Source organism: Microcebus murinus, chromosome 8 (genome assembly GCF_040939455.1).
Source record: "Microcebus murinus isolate Inina chromosome 8, M.murinus_Inina_mat1.0, whole genome shotgun sequence".
In the NCBI taxonomy this organism is placed as follows: domain Eukaryota; kingdom Metazoa; phylum Chordata; class Mammalia; order Primates; family Cheirogaleidae; genus Microcebus; species Microcebus murinus.
Genome location: NC_134111.1, coordinates 81,763,602 through 81,780,297, shown reverse-complemented (window position 1 = coordinate 81,780,297; position 16,696 = coordinate 81,763,602). Strand labels below are relative to the sequence as shown.

Below are 16,696 nucleotides of genomic sequence, written 5' to 3'. Positions count from 1 at the left end.
AAATGCTCCAATGAGCATTTTTTTTTAGCATTTTCCGAGAGTGTCATATTAGCAGTCAAAAAGTTTTGAGACATGAGAAGAACACCATGTGAAGACAGAAGCAGAGATTGGAATAATGAATCTATAAGCAAAGGAATGCTCTAGATTGCTAGCTATCACCATAAAGAGAGTCAAAGAACAGAAATCAACCCCCTAACACCTTGATTTCAGACTTCTAGACTCCACAACTGTGAGACAATAACCTTCTGTTGTTTTAAACCACCAAAAATAAATAAATAAATAAATAATGTTTTGAATTTTAGAGCATTTTGAATTTTGCATTGTCAGATTAGGGATGTTCAACCTGTATATACCTGTTTTCAGTGGTTATTTTAGCAGTGAAGTATTTTCTCTTAGATTTTTCATAACTAAAAATATCAAGACTCTTGGTCCTTCTTAAGTAGGTATATTCCTGGCCATGTGCTTTATATAGATTTTCTTTTTCATGATGGCAGGACCAGTGTCTGTTAGGATAACAAAGCATTGCAGACCCTAACTTAATTATGTGGAATAAATTTGCATATCCAAGTGGTTCCTAGAAATAATTATGCAGCAAGCAAGCCTTGCCTGTTTCTCTAGCACCCTCACCTGTTTGGGAGACAGGCTGTGGAGATCTGCAACAACTATGGCGGGGGAAGAGGTGAGGACTGGATTGTCCATTTTTTCTGGTTTCCTGGATGGGGCGGGGCTGCAGCCCTGTGGTTGGCCTGTGGCAGGAAGTACATCTGTTGGGGCAGCTGCTGGCTCTGCTGGCTGAGCCTCAATGAAGGTCACAGATCTTTTCTGATCCGCTGTAGGTTGGAAGTGAGGCAATAGGTAGGGGGGAAATTGGGGAAAATAGACTGTTAGTGCTTAATAGTTGGTTTTAACCAGTGTCACCTAGCTTTTCTTAATAAAGACATTGCTGGCATATTAATAAATGAGAGCATGTTTGACTATCTTGTACATGTTTGATTTCATCTTCTTACAAAGAGTAGGACTTGGGTAGAAAAATCATTTGTATATAAATGGCCTAAAACAAGATTTCCATAGAGCATTAGGTAGAATTTGAGCATTCCTTAGAACAGCTGCCAGCAGGACTTAAAAATCCCTATTTATTAATCATACCTTTATCTTCAGTAAGACATATAACAAACCCTGTTCCTGGTTTGAATAAAGAAGCCACAAGTCTTTATAGCCAAATTTAATAGTATTAGTGGTTTACCTTGTGCTCTTCCATTTACCTAGTTTTATAGGGGTAGAGACAGGAGTTGGGGGAGGCAAGAAGGAAAAAAGGCACTAAAATTTTCTGGGAAACTTCTTCCCTTATCTTAGCACCTCCCCAAAGGTGTGCTTACCGTGTTTCCCAGAAAATAAGTCTTACCCATAAAATAAGCCCTAGCAGGATTTCTAAGCATTTGTGCAATATAAACCCTAAGACCTAGTGATGGGCGTGGCTATGCAGCATATCTGCACAAAACATGTATTTCGTCACAGAGCAGTAAAGAAGAAGAGCAGCCCTTCTCACCTGCCCCATGAGAGCTCTATTGCTTGACATGAGAGATTGAGGCCAATGGCTCTAAAGGAAATAGAGTCACAAGAAATTCAGGATGGAATTCGGGGTTTAGAGAGTTATGATGATGTTCCAGAAGAAGACGACTTAACTATATTTGAATAAATATAGATTGTTGTAGCGTACTTAAAAAAAAAATAACACATCCCCTGAAAATAAGCCCTATGGTGTCTTCTTGAGGAAAAATAAATATAAGACCCTGTCTTATTTTCGGGGAAACACGGTATCTGCAGCAGCTCAGTTTTTGCAGGCATCCCTGGCTGAGTCACAGGATATCAAGTCAATGGTATAGTTGGAAGGGACACGGGAGGCCTCACCAGATGGCTTCGTTTTAGGTTGAATGCTCCTGCGAGTCGTTGACAGCCGAGCTGCATGACGGTTTTTGGATTCAGTCTGAGTCTTCTGACGTGATAGTAGAGGACGTCTCAGCTAAAGAGAATAGGCAAAATAAACTTGCAAGAGTGTCTAACTGCCTGGGAAGAAACACTGTGTTCAGAGGATTCTGACTATACAGTTGTTTTTTAAATTTATGTTTCTGTGGATCTTATGGTTGTTCCTTACATCTATAGCTGATAAACTTCTTTCTGCTTATTTAACTATAAGTATTTTCTTCTGGCATCTTCTTTAACCAATTCATCTCCTAGCTATTACTCGTTTATCTATTCCAGTAACATTAATTAACATAATTTAATTTGTAAATTTGAGAATTTTAGACATTTTAGGATGCAAAACTAATAACTATTGCTTACTGATCAACTTTTGCTCATCTAAAACTGTAGTTGAATATATATATATACATATATATATATAGTTGAATATATATATAATATATATATATATATATATATATATATATACTAACTTTCAAAGGGGAGATTTATTAAAAAAAACAAAAACAAAAACATTTGCTGGCTAAGTATGAGGTACCTGAGTCACACCTGGGAAGCTCCCATTGAGGCAACACCGAAAAGCCTCATTTGGATTTTTATTTAGAAAGTAACGTACAAGAATTCTGCCTAAGGAAATTGGTAAAGATGACTCTTACTCCAATTTGTTTTAAATGAAAGCATTAATCTCAAAATGAGGAAGAAAGGACTTCTTTGTCTTTGCCTCTATGCAGAAACAGTCATTACCTAAACTGTATAACAAATCTCTGTCAGTAAGTTTGTCTGGGAAAGTTAGTTTCTGGATAGGGAACAAATAGAGTTATAGGCTCACTTTACTAAGTCATTGGCTTTGCCAATAAGAATATTCAGAGCTAAAATAGAAGCTAAAAATGCTGAGCTTGTGCCCAAATACTTACCATATTTTAAAGTTGCTCTGTACTGCTTATTTCAGGTAGGGAGAAGGTAAAATATAATCTTAATATACATGGGCATTAAAAATTGAATAGAGCTTCCATTTCATAGGATGATTCTCTTGCCTGTTCAAGGTCTGCTTACCTGCCTCAGGCCCCTCTTCCTCCCCAGTGGCTGCTGAACAAGGAGGTTCTGTTGGCCAGGTTCACTCTGTACACTTGCCACCCTGTCAAGCATCAACAGTGTTAGTGTACCCTGCAGAGAGTATGGAAGACCATTCTCTGCTGGGTGTTAGCCAAAATCACTTATATGACACAGTCACTTCAAAGATACCATTATCTTTGAAGGATGGTTGGGAAAGAGTCCCTGGGATAGGGGTTTTCAAAGGTTTGGGAGGGAGGAAAAGGCCTTGTAGCCCCAAGCTGCCAAAATTGAGATTCAGTTTTCAATCACTGATGCCGTATCTATCATTCAGCAAAACATTGGTTCAAACACACCCATGGTTTGGAAGCCACCAAAAGGTTTAAGATGTCATACTCTAATCTCAATTTTTTTTTTCCGAGGGGAAGGGAAAAGGTAGTGACAAACAAACACAAACAACTCTATTACATGGATGGGAACACCTTTTTAAAATTTCAATTTAAATGAAAATAAGATGGACAAATATCAAACACATCAGACACAGAATCCATTTGGGTGAAGGGGCACATTCAACACATGTTTGCAGCCTGAAGTCTCTGTGACTACTGAATAAATGAATAGTCACATGGGTAGACAATTAAATGTTCTTTTAAAATGGTTTTAGATTTAAAAGGCTGGCAAAGTAATTAAACTATCATTACAACTCAGGAGCTTTAATATTGAGTAACTGCACTCAAACATACTGTGCAGTTTATAACAGGAACAACCTGCTCCCCCCAAATTTACTGTGTATGTGTGTCTTTCATACGCAAAAATGACTGGAAGTGGTTGCTATTTTAGTGTTAGGTGAAGCTGAAAATACTAGTATGGGCCCATGGTCCTTTATCATTCTGCATGCATGTATACTGGATATTTATTTATAATGAAAGTGGGGGTGAAAAAAGGAAATATACTGTGCCCCAGAGAACACTGTAATTTTGTAGATGATGTCAATGTGATTATTTGCTTAATGGGTAATTAATTTCTGCTTTGCCTTTGCAAAAGGAGAGTCATCTACGGATAGTTTTTAGTGTAAAATGTTCCACAGAGGAATCCAAAGTCAGCAACTTTCCAGGAAAAAGAAAGAAATACTATATCTATTCATTTCAATTTATTTAAAAAAATGAGCTCTCTAAATATTTAGCTACAGTTGTAGGGAGAGAAACTGGTGGCAAGATGGGCAATCAGATGTTTCCCCTTTTGTGTTAACAACTGGTTAATCATCACATAGTTGACATAGTCATATCTGTCGTTTTTTAAAAGTCTTACATTTCCACTAGAAGAAGATCAATGATTCACAAATGGGGTTCATCAAAATTTTTATGAAATAGAGATGTAATTACACCATTTCGGGTACACAATCACAAAATCCCATAAAGAGTACCAAAACAGGTGTTTTTGAACTTTCTTGTTCTCCTGAATATCCAGTTCAAAAGATCTATGTCCTTTATCCTTATACATATATAACCTCGTAGCATATATATGACCTTTCTATGAAGAAGGAAAATTACTCCAAAGGAACAAAGCAATAAATTCTGAGAAGCAATTCAAACTATGTTGCTGGCATGTCTGAAATGACATCTCCTTATTAAATATACATTTTAACACGTGTCTGTCAAATTGGAAAGAGTATTCAATTAACCATATGCACAAAAGTAGAAACAAGTTTCTCCCAATACCAAGCAAAGCTTTCATTGGAATGGATTCTTCATTGACAACTAAATGTTACCTCAGTTCCCTTGGCCATAAAGGGAGGTTAATACTTACCAACGACCTCCCATTAAGGTAGAGAAAAGAAGTCAATTGATGTAAAATGGTTTGAACATGAAAAGTGATGTATATAGCATGCTTCCTTGTTTTACATTTGATTTGTAATGAGTTTATTGCTTCTAGAATACTAAAAAGAAGTAGGTAATAAAATGTTTTGAAAATAATTGGGCAGAGAAAATGAAATCGAGGCAGTCCACTTGTCTCATTTTTATTCAGTAATCTGAGATTGTGAGAAAAAATGGTGCAAGAAAAGAAAAAAAATACATGTTACTCAGGGAGTGTTAAATGTAAAAATGTAATGATAATTCCATGATGATTATTCCCAGAGGATCATAAGCATCAACATTTTCTCTATGGATAGAGAGGCTTATATCTACGAAATATATCAAATTTATAGCTTTAGCTCTATGAAAATCATATATCATTTTATCATGGAATGCACACATTAATGATTAAATTACAAAACATGTCCTTCGAAATATATCCCAGCTGATCATTTATACTCTCACTAAAAATGTGATTTTATATTTGGAATATCAAAGCCTGGCTTAACTGTATACAGTTAGGGCACATTAATAAAAAACAGCCAGAAGAGTTAACAACAGAAATAATTTAGAACGTATTTCTTTTTCTGGGGTCTATATCAAACTGAAGTTGCAAATAAAAAGTAGTTTCAGTTTAGCTTCTCTCCCCATCATGTGATATTTCAGTCATCTGATGATTTGTGATGCATGACTGTAAGATGTGCAATACTAAAATGTACCAAGAGAAGACCAAGGTGTTTGCATTAAGCACCACTCTATGTTACACCCCAGTTTCTATTTGAATTTTTTGAAACAGTCCCATTATAGTCCTCATCTATCATGACTGCAATAATCAAAATTATTTTCCCCTTTAGGGAAATATTGCTTTATCTGATAGGCTCAAATTTAAAAATATTATATACCAATAGTCCATTGAATCCTTTTGAATAACTAAAATCACTATTTCACATATTACAGTCATAAAAAATAACTCTGAAAAGTTGAGACTCTGTCAAGATATGTCAGAGTGGCAGGGCAAGTCTAAAAACTATCTTATGGAGAAAAATGCTTTCTTGAAATTTTTATTCTTAGGAATGAGATATGGCTGATTTCTAGTGTTTTGGTTAAGTAATAAGGTGAAACAATAAGAATATAAGCAAATAAAACTTTCTAAATTGAAGCTAACATCTTCCAACATATTTGGAAATAAATCATCTCTTACATTTTTGAATCACTGAAAAATATCACTATGGCAAACTGTATAATGGTCTAGGTTTTAGAGAAGTAAATGCAATAACTGGTGTGACTTGAACTGTTTACACAAAACAAAAACATTGCATTTGAAATGCAAGGAAGTAATTTATAAACTAAGGACATTTAGGCAATATTAGGAAGAGATACAAATTACCTCTTTTCCATGTGTCAGCATGATGGCCTGGATTATAGTATATAAATATGTGTGTACATCCTAATGGGACACATACCTAACAGTATTTCTTAAAATAAAGGATAGATGAACAAGGGGCCATTCATTCAGTAATGCAATACAAATTCATATTATTCATCTCAATATTACAAAAATTATAGATTGAAGTATATTTCATAAATTAAAATTTTAAGTAGAAGCACTGGGTAAGACACATGGAAAAGCACATGGAAAAGGGGATTAGTATTTTCATTGCTTTTATCTGTCCTTTTGGTTTCAATTTTAATATGGCTATAGAAATGTAGAGAAGAAACACAAGATACACAGGATAGCCATTTACCGAGTGATTGCCTTGTGATGAGAAAGTATAAAGCTCCCAGAGGAGTGGTAAGGCATTTGGAGATAAACAGTAGACTAAATCCTAATTTCCCCTCTCCCAGTACAAGGTTATTATTTAGATTTTACTTGGCCTCCACAACATCCAAGAGAATATATTTTAAGGGCCACAGAATTTAGGGCTTAGAGGCTGGAATCAGATTGAAAAGGGGGAATAGAATAGTCTAGATCTTAGATATCCTATGAGAACTGAATTAGCAATGGCCAAGTACATATCTGTGTATCACAATGCACATTTTCTTAGCCATTAACTTTCAGCTACATAAAAAGGTTGTTTTAATTTTTTTCTTTGTACTTTGAAAGTACTTGCCAAATTTTTATACTTGAAAAATGTGGATGATCATATGATGGGTTCCACTAAATAAGCTATTTTATTTCATCTTACTTAGCCTATATAGTCTTATTCAAACATTCTTATTTTTCACTGTGTTTTAAAATTACCCTTATATAATCAAGTAGTATTATAATCTCTTTTTATAAAATTAGAGTTGACTGTCAATTCCTGCCTTTCAAAATGTTTAACATGTCTAACCAAAATCTGATTGTCCGGTATACACATCTGGTCTTAAGTGCTTGAGTAACTTCTGTTATGTCTCTATTCTTCTAGAGAGAAAATATTTCCATAGTATGTGTATATCTGGGGCAAAGACAGGGAAGAAACATCTATAATGAGTTTTTAAACTTCTAAGAGCAACATGTTCTCCCATGGACCATTATTTCAGTATTTCTCAAGAGTACCATGTTTCTAACAGGCTATTTCTTGGGATGAATCTTTTTTTTTTATTGAGACAGAGTCTCATTCTGTTACCCTGGCTAGAGTGCTGTGGCATCAGCCTAGCTCACAGCAACCTCAAACTCCTGGGCTCAAGCAATCCTACTGCCTCAGCCTCCCGAGTAGCTGGGACTACAGGCACATGCCACCATGCCCAGCTAATTTTTCTATATATTTGTAGTTGGCCAATTAATTTCTTTCCAATTTTAGTAGAGACGGGGTCTCGCTCTTGCTCAGGCTGGTTTCAAACTCCTGACCTTGAGCGATCCTCCTGCCTCGGCCTCCCAGAGTGCTAGGATTACAGGCGTGAGCTACCGTGCCGGGCTGGGATGAATCTTTAAAAGAAACCAGTTAGCATAGTTTTTAAAAAATCCTAGAAGTATCCTGAAAGAAGAGGTAAGTTGAAAAAAAAAGAAAAGAACTCCTTGACGTAATTTTCAATAGGTGTACAAAATTTTATTGGTTTCTACCTATTCATCAGGTTATTTTGGTCTCTTCCTCATTTAGCCCACTTAGTCCAACTTGCTGTTTTGTCTAAAACAAATGTTTTTTTCAAAAGCAAATTCTCAGGAAGGTTTAGCAAAATGTTATGGGTAGGTGGTGAGAGGAGCAGGATTTATTATTTCCCCTTAGGCATGCTTCCTGATGTTCTCTAAGCTTTGGGGCCAGATTTTTCTTAGGACTATTTTGGGTGTATTTTAGGTCCTGAGTGTTGGAGTGGATGCTAAATGTAATTTACCTGGTCAATACCTTATTGCTTTAGGATTTTAAGAGTCTACAGCATAAAGAAGTCTCATGCCAAAAATAAGAAAACCTGGAAACCAAATATAAAAAGCATATACCCTATTTTGTAAACCCACCTCCTAGTAAATGGCAAAAGTTCCTCTCCTCCAAAGAGAACTCGGTGACATGATGGAGTTCGAGAGATACGATTTGCAGGATATGGCAAAGGTGGATGTGCTACTGGTTGGTGGGATGCCTCTGCGTTAACATAATTATTTCAGAATCCAAAATGAATGCCTCATCTTTCCATTTCTTAATGACCACAACTGAGTCTGGGTGTCTGATACCCAGAACTAAAACACAACAGTTATAGGAGCAACAGACCAACGACAGTTGATCTAAGATAGTCATCGAAGTACTGACATGATTGACTAATTCAGTTGTAGACAAAATCTATACCTTTGCCTCTGAACTGGTCTCACTTAGCAAAAGCTTTGGGTTTATTCCAATTGATACTGGAATCAGGGTGGACTAAGTTGGTTTAGATAATTACAAATCAGTCATCTGAACCCTGAGCCTGCCAGAGAGGGCCAAATCCTTTGGTGAGTTCATAAAATTAAACTCAAACTCCTGCCTCTTCTCACCACCCCTAAACTAGTAGTACTTACTCATCAAGAGTAGTATTTGGCCTAATTAGAAAACCCCCAGCACAAAGCCAGCTAAATGGAAGTCTGATTTAATCCTTTATACTCAGTAGGTCACTGAAATTCTAATCAGGGTTCTCCTATCCCTTATGTAATTTTAAGTATTTAATAAATGCATTCTTTGAAAGCAATGATCACCCTGCTAGACTTGGTTCAAATCTCTTTAAACACTGTAGACAATTAAGGGAAGCCCTTTTGCAGATTGTTTCTCAATTTCCTCCTTGCCCCTAAAAGCTCCTGCTAATGGAACTGTCTGCACTCCGCAGCACTTCCACGTTTACCACCAATAAGAGACTGATCTGTCAAGGCGAGGGCTCGCAAACACGAATGTCATGAATTATGGGTCTCATAAATAAATTGAAAAAAAAGAGATACATTCAATGATGGACTATATTTCCCATTTTCAATTGCAAAAGAAAATGTGAAATCTGAACAAGATGCAAAGAAAAGAAAAGACAACTTTTCACAGGAACAGCCTCTCAACATTTCCTCATCTTTGTGATAAAGCAATAAACACAGGTATATTGTACTCACTATATAATGCAGACCTGAAAAGGAATGTTTTCTCTTGAGATGGAACAAAGACACTCTAAGGATGAACAAGAAGCCTTACCCCTAATGAGGATTAGTTGAGAGGTGTGAATCAACAGCACAAGATTAGGAATGTTTGACGTGGTTTATCTGAGTGTTAAAGGTGCAGTCCCCTTTTCCGAAGCTTTAAACTATTAGTCAAGACATTATTTCATTTGCCTCATACGATTTCTCTTACTTACCAAGAAATGTTTGTATCTGATATTTCATGGCAAGTTTGGGAGTCACCTTGGTGCTAGAACAGACATTCCTTATATAAATGTTGCTTCAACAAGCTACTATAAGAGCCTGCCAAATAGCATGCATCAAAAAGAAGGAAGTACAGTATACAAATTGTATCAACATTGCTATTCTTCTTAAAGCATCATTGTTTTCTTACCATTAATGGTATTAGCTAAAAGACCTGTCTTGATTGAGTAAGGGGCTTCCTAATGATGAGGCGTTGTATTAAAGGACCCTTGAAAAACAATTCTTAATGAATATCACTGTGGGAGGGAATGATTAGGTGAGATAAATTTAATGTTTGATATTTCAAACTTTTTAGATACCCATAGGATTCAAGCCCCATAGAAAATTGTACAATTTGTTTGTTTGTTTTTAGTAAGCTTTTAAGGCCATTTGTGATTGCACTCTGAAGCTGAAAATGAAGGAGGGTTTGCTACACCTTTGACTTCCAGGCTCATATGTTCATGAACAACAAAGGGTAAGAAATGGAAATAGATATCAAGACGGGGCGAGAAGAAACAGAGAAGACAGAGAGACAGAGGAGACAGGGAACAGCTAGTTTCCCAGCACAGACACCAATAGACAGGTAGCATTGACACTGTACCTAGAGAGGCTGCCCTCAGCGGCCAGGCCCTGGGAGTCATCGAGGACATTAGGTTCACTGCAGGAGGGGTAGGGAGATGAAGCATTTAGGGAAAGAAAATGAAAAAAAAAAAGAAAAAAGGCATGCAATTTTCTGCTTCCAAGAACCAAAAATAAATAGATTTAACAGAACAAGGAAGGAAAGGAGACAGTCAACCATTTCACCTTGTGCTGGGTTTGTCAAGACATAGGACTCAAGGCAATGGGGGAGGAAGGACTTTGGATGGATACAGCTCTCAGAGGAGTGATCTATTTATTGGCCAAGAGTTAAAATGAGCTCCAAATGGACCTGTGAGCTCTGAAATGCATTGCAGAATGAATCTAGAGAAGATGAAACTATCCTTCCCTTTGGTAACTATTGGCTAGGCGGTTATTATTTTTAACCTGTCTTATGTATACGGTCGTTAGCCAGGATCCTGCTTCTTTCTTGTGCATTCTGACATTGTCACATGGAAACCACTTACCATGAACTGCCACAACCAAGCTCTTGGAACTGATGCCATTAAGAAAAGCAAAGAAAGAACCCAACTTCCCCTGCTAATTTTGCAAAGAAAATGCAAGTAAACAAACAGAAGGAAGATATCTTGGAAAATTCACATGGAACTCTCATTTACCTCCTTACTCTCCATCCTCTAGTGACTGAATTGTAAATGCCAAAAGAAGAAACCTGTCAGGTTAGTGAGAGAATAATTAAATAGTTTATCGATTTATTTGTATGTAGCTGAACTGAGATCTGTGAACAGAAACTGTCATACATTTTCTGTCTTTTCTTCAGTGCCTAGCATTGAGCTAAGCACCCATGAGGCACTCAATAAACACTTGTTAAATTGGATGGGATTAGACCATTTAGAAAAGTGGAGTGCCTGCTCGCAAAGAATTGAGGTTTCCCTAATTGTACACTGTAAAAATAACCTCTGCTCCTCCGAGGAGGCTCACTTTCCCTAGTGCACAAAGACAGCATTACCTTAACTAGTTTTCCAAAATATGACTCAAGCCCAAAGATTTAACTATATTATTTTTTCTATATTTCTGGTATGTCCATAATAGGACAAATTTTGTCTCTGGAAACAAGTTAACTCTTTAATGCATATATAGAAAGAGAACTGATGGCCTGGTTATTTTAGTTAAGTGACAACAACAACAACAAAAACAAGAAAACTCTGTTTAACATTCCTACAATTCTATAACTTGAATAAAACTTTAAAATAAATTGCTATTTTCTTTTATTCTTCATAGAACCTTGTACATTGCTAATAATTAAAAATAAATGTATAGCTACCAATATTAACTGTTTATATGACATTCTATTTTTTTTTTTTTTGCACAAGTTATTGTTTGGCTCTGATTTTGTTCACACATTTTGTTTATGACTTTCTTTTCAAAGGAAAATTACCAAATAGTAAGTGAAACAATCATCTCTTACAATGATAGGAAGCTTTGTGTAATATTAACCTTTGTAGTAATTAAATGGCACTTACATAAAATATTGCCTTTTTAAAAAGTATGCAATTTACTTATTAATCGTCTTTTATCATTTCTCCCTATTATTCGATAATCTCTAAACTTGGGCTTTATTTCACAAATTTTATTTCACCTTTGTAGTTCATGAACCATTTGCTAAAGGATTTGGGTACAGATAATTATTCCTGCATATAAACTGGTTTTATCTAAACATTACAATGTGCTCTGACTTTTATTATTTTCCTTGTGTGAACTGTACCATAATGACTCTATGGGTATTAAAGAATAAGCAACCAACTATTAATAACTAAAACCACATAAAACCAATTCTTTGAAATAATTCAATTCCTGAAGTGAAAATAATATTGGTTCTTAGATAATGTCTTTACTCTTTTGTCAGGTCATTTTCTGTATTATACTTTTATTGTGTATATATCTTGGAAGATTTTTTACTTATATTCTTAGAAGGCAGAGAACATATAAAGCGAATGTTTAAAAGGATTTAGTCATGGAATCATAGAACTATTGGTAGAAAAGTTACATTAAAAGATAATTTTAGCCAACCTTCTTATTTCACAGAGGAGAAAACTATGGTCTATTGTTAAAGGACCTGCCCAAGATCACACATAGTGACAGAGATCCTTTTCTGCTTGGTGAAGCACCTCTTTGACTAAATACTGATGACATACCAGAAGCCTAAACTTTACCAAATGTATCAAACAAGTCCTATATTCTTACCAAGTCCTTATTATTAGCTTAGCTAATGATAAATCTGAAATACAAGAATGTTATTCGACAACCAGAAAGAAGACCATGGAATTTATGGAAAATTTTTAAGGAGAGACAATGCTTGGATTAGAAATTGGGATCCCTTCTACTGGCTTAGAAAACTGCAAATTATTATGTGTAGGAACCTAGTTGGAAAGTCCTTTGTTGAATGATCTCTCTAAAAACATTACCATTGCTTTCAGCCTTTGTAGAATAGCAGAGTGTATTTTCAGAATTTCGATCTTTGCCCTCAAATGTAGAGTATAATATAGCCATGGCTCTTTACCTCTGGCTGGGTAACATGCCCACCTCAGCCTGAGGTGCAGACATGCTGGAGACATGGCTGGAGAACCGCCTCCTTCCAATGGCGCTCAGGAGGTAAGCTTCTTGTTCACTTACCACACTGGGCATGCTTATAGAGTCATCTGAAAGGGTCAAAGGAATAGTGTTACAAAAACTATGACACTGATCAGAAAACCCAACCAAGGCTGTTTCTGGGTTCTATCCTTGACTTGAGTACAACCTTGGAATGCTCTCTAAAGGGGGTACCAAAAACTCAGACATTTGGGGTAATGATAATTTGTAATGTCCATACATCTCCTACCCTCCCACACTAGAACAGTCGCCTTGGAGTAAATGTAAACTTCTTGTCCATTTTTACAAGTAGATTATTTCTGAAAGTCAATAGGCATCTGCAAATTTAAGATTTCAGAAAAGCCTGAATATAAATTTTTAAAACTCTGCAGGAATAGTTCAATAGGGGACTTTGTTATTAAATGGGTCAAGTACATTTCCTTGACATTCAAAAGCTGCATTCAAGCACATTTAATGAGTTCTAATCTCTGGTGAGGGAAAGACTATTTCAGATGATTTTTGTTTTTCTTTTCTTAGAGACACTGGTCTCCAACTCTTGGTCTTCAGTCATGCTCTGGCCTCAGCCTCCTGAGCAGCTGGAATCATAGGTGTGAGTCACCATGCCCGGCTCTCAGATGCAAATTAGGAAAAATATTTGAAAAACTATGAAAAGTGCTAAAAATTCTAATTTTATGTATAATGACTGACTTCAAATATATTCTTGTTATAGAATGGTATTATTTCCTTTTTAACTGTTCACAGAGATAAGAATAAGCAAATTTGCCTTAAAATAGTGAAAAACCTGATAGGATACATTGAGCTATTTCTACAAAGGCCTTTCCCAGATCCAATTAATTTTCCACCCTTATTTGTACTCATACATCACCTAATACTCCCCCAATATTTGTTTGGTGATTAATCATGTGCTGTCTTCCATTAATCCTTTTGTTAAGTGTTCTTTATTGCAAATGTCTGTCACCTCCTCTACAAGCTTCTATCTATGATCTTAGAGGGCAGAGAACTTATCTTTCTCATATTTCCTTCTTCCTTGTCTTTCATCCAACAGGTCTGAATATAGGTTTGATGATTGAATGGGAAAACAGCTTAATTCAAGGCAGCCAATAAACTGGCTATCATATCTGTTTATAAATTAATATATACCGACACAACAACCACACTACATCATTTATTAACAATCCTGCTTTCATTGGAATGGTTGTGATGTCTGAGAACAGATATATGAGCAAAAATTGCATGCTTCCCAATGCCCCCACCTCTGCCTCATCAGTACATGAATGTTGGCTCGTGGCCAGTGAGTTCCTTGTTTCTTCCACTTTTCTTCCCTAGCTCCTTCCTAGTTGTTAGCTCATCTACTTATTCATAAGATTACTCGCAAAATATAGTTAGCTCTATAGAAGATAAGTAGCATCATTTTCCATCATTAAAAAAAATTTCTGGGAGAGACTACTTTAAGCATTAAAGAAGACTGGATTTTACTTTAAGTTCTGAACTGTTACCAGGACTTAATGGATATTTAAACTGCTGATCTTTTTGTCTATCATTGTGTTTTTTTGGTTAATATTTTTCACAATTTCCCTAATTGGGTGTATTTTCATGAGCAGTCACCAGGGCAATTTAGAGACAAGTATATCTATAGGCCAGGTGCAGGACAATATGATTATCACTTTATCTGACCCTGAAATGAAATCTGGAAATATTACTAATAAGTGTTTTGACAAAGCATTTATTTCTTTTCCTCTCGTACACACCCAACTGTGGTAGGGCATTAAAATACTTTCATTCATCTTACTTAATTAAAATTCTAATCTCAACTCCCATTTCCTCTATTTAATTTAGTTCAGAGTGGGGCTTTTTGTTGTTGTTTGGTATGGAGAGGCTCTGAGTGGAGATCTCGATTTTGTTCTCATTCTTAAGGCATTGACAGCACAACTTTGCTATAAATGTTATATTAGAGTGTCTTAAACACAGTAGAAAATAATTGATGCAATTTTAAAATCCTTTAAATGACAGTAGCATTTAATGGAATCTTTCACCTTACTTTTACTTTTTAAAACCTCCTGTTAAGCATACATATGAAATCTTTCTTGACCAGATTTTTCCTCATGTCGTAACACCAAATCTGTAGCACATGCATTAGAAGCTGCTGGGCTGACCTAGTCACTGGGTAGTCTCTTAACTCAAATTTGGAGTGTATCCTCTGGTTTACATACTGGATAGTATAGCCAGCTAGTCTTTCCTGAGTCCTGAGCATATATGCACTGACCACTTTTCCTTGCCCAATGGGGTCATGCAAGCACTTCTCCTAGTTACTTAGCCACAATTTAAATGAGAGTTAGTGGAAATAGATAAGCTCAAAGGAAAGTTAGGGGCCACTAAAGATTTACTTTTTGCCTGAATTCTTTCCCAATGACCAAGGCTAGCAAGGAATTTATAGAAGAGCAGGCATTAGAAAGCATAGAATCAGTCACGTTTTCACCTTGAATCCCTTCTGTAAAAATGACTAAGGGATCAGAACTGGAAAAGATCAGAAGGACAGAAATCCTTGCCAAGCTCCCACTAGTATGGTCAATTTATATTCTGTGTCTACTGCCCAGATTCTTTGGGGTGACCTACTTTCCTCATCCTCCTCATCAGTCCGACTCAGTGTGTCCTGCGAAGCCTGCTGGGATGGCTCACTGTCCTGCTCCCAGACAGTCCCCGTGCCTGTGTTAGAGCGAGACATGGTGGCCAGGCTCAGGCGATAAGCAGAAGTGGAGGTGCCCACGGTACTGATAGATGTCTTCCCTTGGTAGGCTGCGGGGTTCAAGAGAACAAAGGAAATGCACAGTGAGAATCTTGAAAGAAAACAAATGTTTGCTTCATCTCTGACGAATTAAAGGTTAGTTAAATAACGTTTCCCAGACAAATGATCTTTAGGACAAAGCAGCAAATGGAAGTAAGGATGTTTTTAAGAAAAAGAATCAATATTGGCCACTGATGTATTTATAATTGAATAGTTTCCTTGTTAGAGCATAACATCTCTAACAATGTAACGTGCTTTGACATTTTTCCCTCTCATTTCTTTTTTATTTCATTTTCCAAGGTGGGTAGGATGCAAGTGAATTTTGACCTGAATTATAGCTTCCAGCTTGCCAATTTTTGCTGAGAAATATACCTTACCTGACACAGGCATTTGAAAGTAATACAAACCCCACAATCAAAACTATATTTTTATGTTCCTTTTCTGGAAATTATGGCCTATAAAATACCCCTCAGTTCTATCTTAGATTATTTTATTATAAAGCAGAATATTTGAATAGCAGTGTATAGATTTCACTAAGACTGTACTTATCAAAATTTTTATCTTTAACACTTTGTCTGCAAAGAACAATAAAAGCTTTAGAAGGAAAAATGAAAGAGAAAAACCCCAAACCCAGTACATTCTATATTTTACTTGTGGGTAATGACTGCCCTCTAATGGCAAATAATGATTTATAATAATATATTGTAAAAAGTAAGCAGTGTACTCACAAAGAAAACCTTTTGAATAATGTAAAGAAAGTACTTCCTAGTCTGCCAACTCTAATTCAACCCTCCCCATTCCAATTTGTAAAAAGTGAAAGGCTTTATAATCTGTCAGACAGATCTGGTTTAAAATTTCCTTACTGGTAGCACTTTCTATGTGTTATTTAACCTCCACTTAGTCTCAGTTTCCTCATTCTTTAAGTGGACTTTCAGTTATGCACCTTGCAGAGATATTTGTGCAGATTAA

At 36.1% G+C, this 16,696-nt stretch overlaps 1 protein-coding gene across 4 annotated transcripts in view; it reads right to left on the bottom strand.

Annotated features, from left to right (window-relative positions):
- Positions 1-16,696, bottom strand: part of UNC80 (unc-80 subunit of NALCN channel complex) — a 203,901-nt gene that overhangs the window by 5,356 nt on the left and 181,849 nt on the right. For 3 of the 4 annotated variants that reach the window (XM_012751444.3, XM_076005903.1, XM_012751443.3), the window contains 6 exons: positions 15,559-15,738; positions 12,857-12,995; positions 10,304-10,360; positions 3,034-3,115; positions 1,909-2,020; positions 628-830 (listed from right to left, as the gene is read on the bottom strand). In XM_012751444.3, coding sequence (XP_012606898.1) covers positions 628-830; positions 1,909-2,020; positions 3,034-3,115; positions 10,304-10,360; positions 12,857-12,995; positions 15,559-15,738 — 773 coding nt within the window. The remainder of the gene's footprint in view (positions 1-627; positions 831-1,908; positions 2,021-3,033; positions 3,116-10,303; positions 10,361-12,856; positions 12,996-15,558; positions 15,739-16,696) is intronic. The other variant, XM_012751445.3, reaches the window with a different exon arrangement.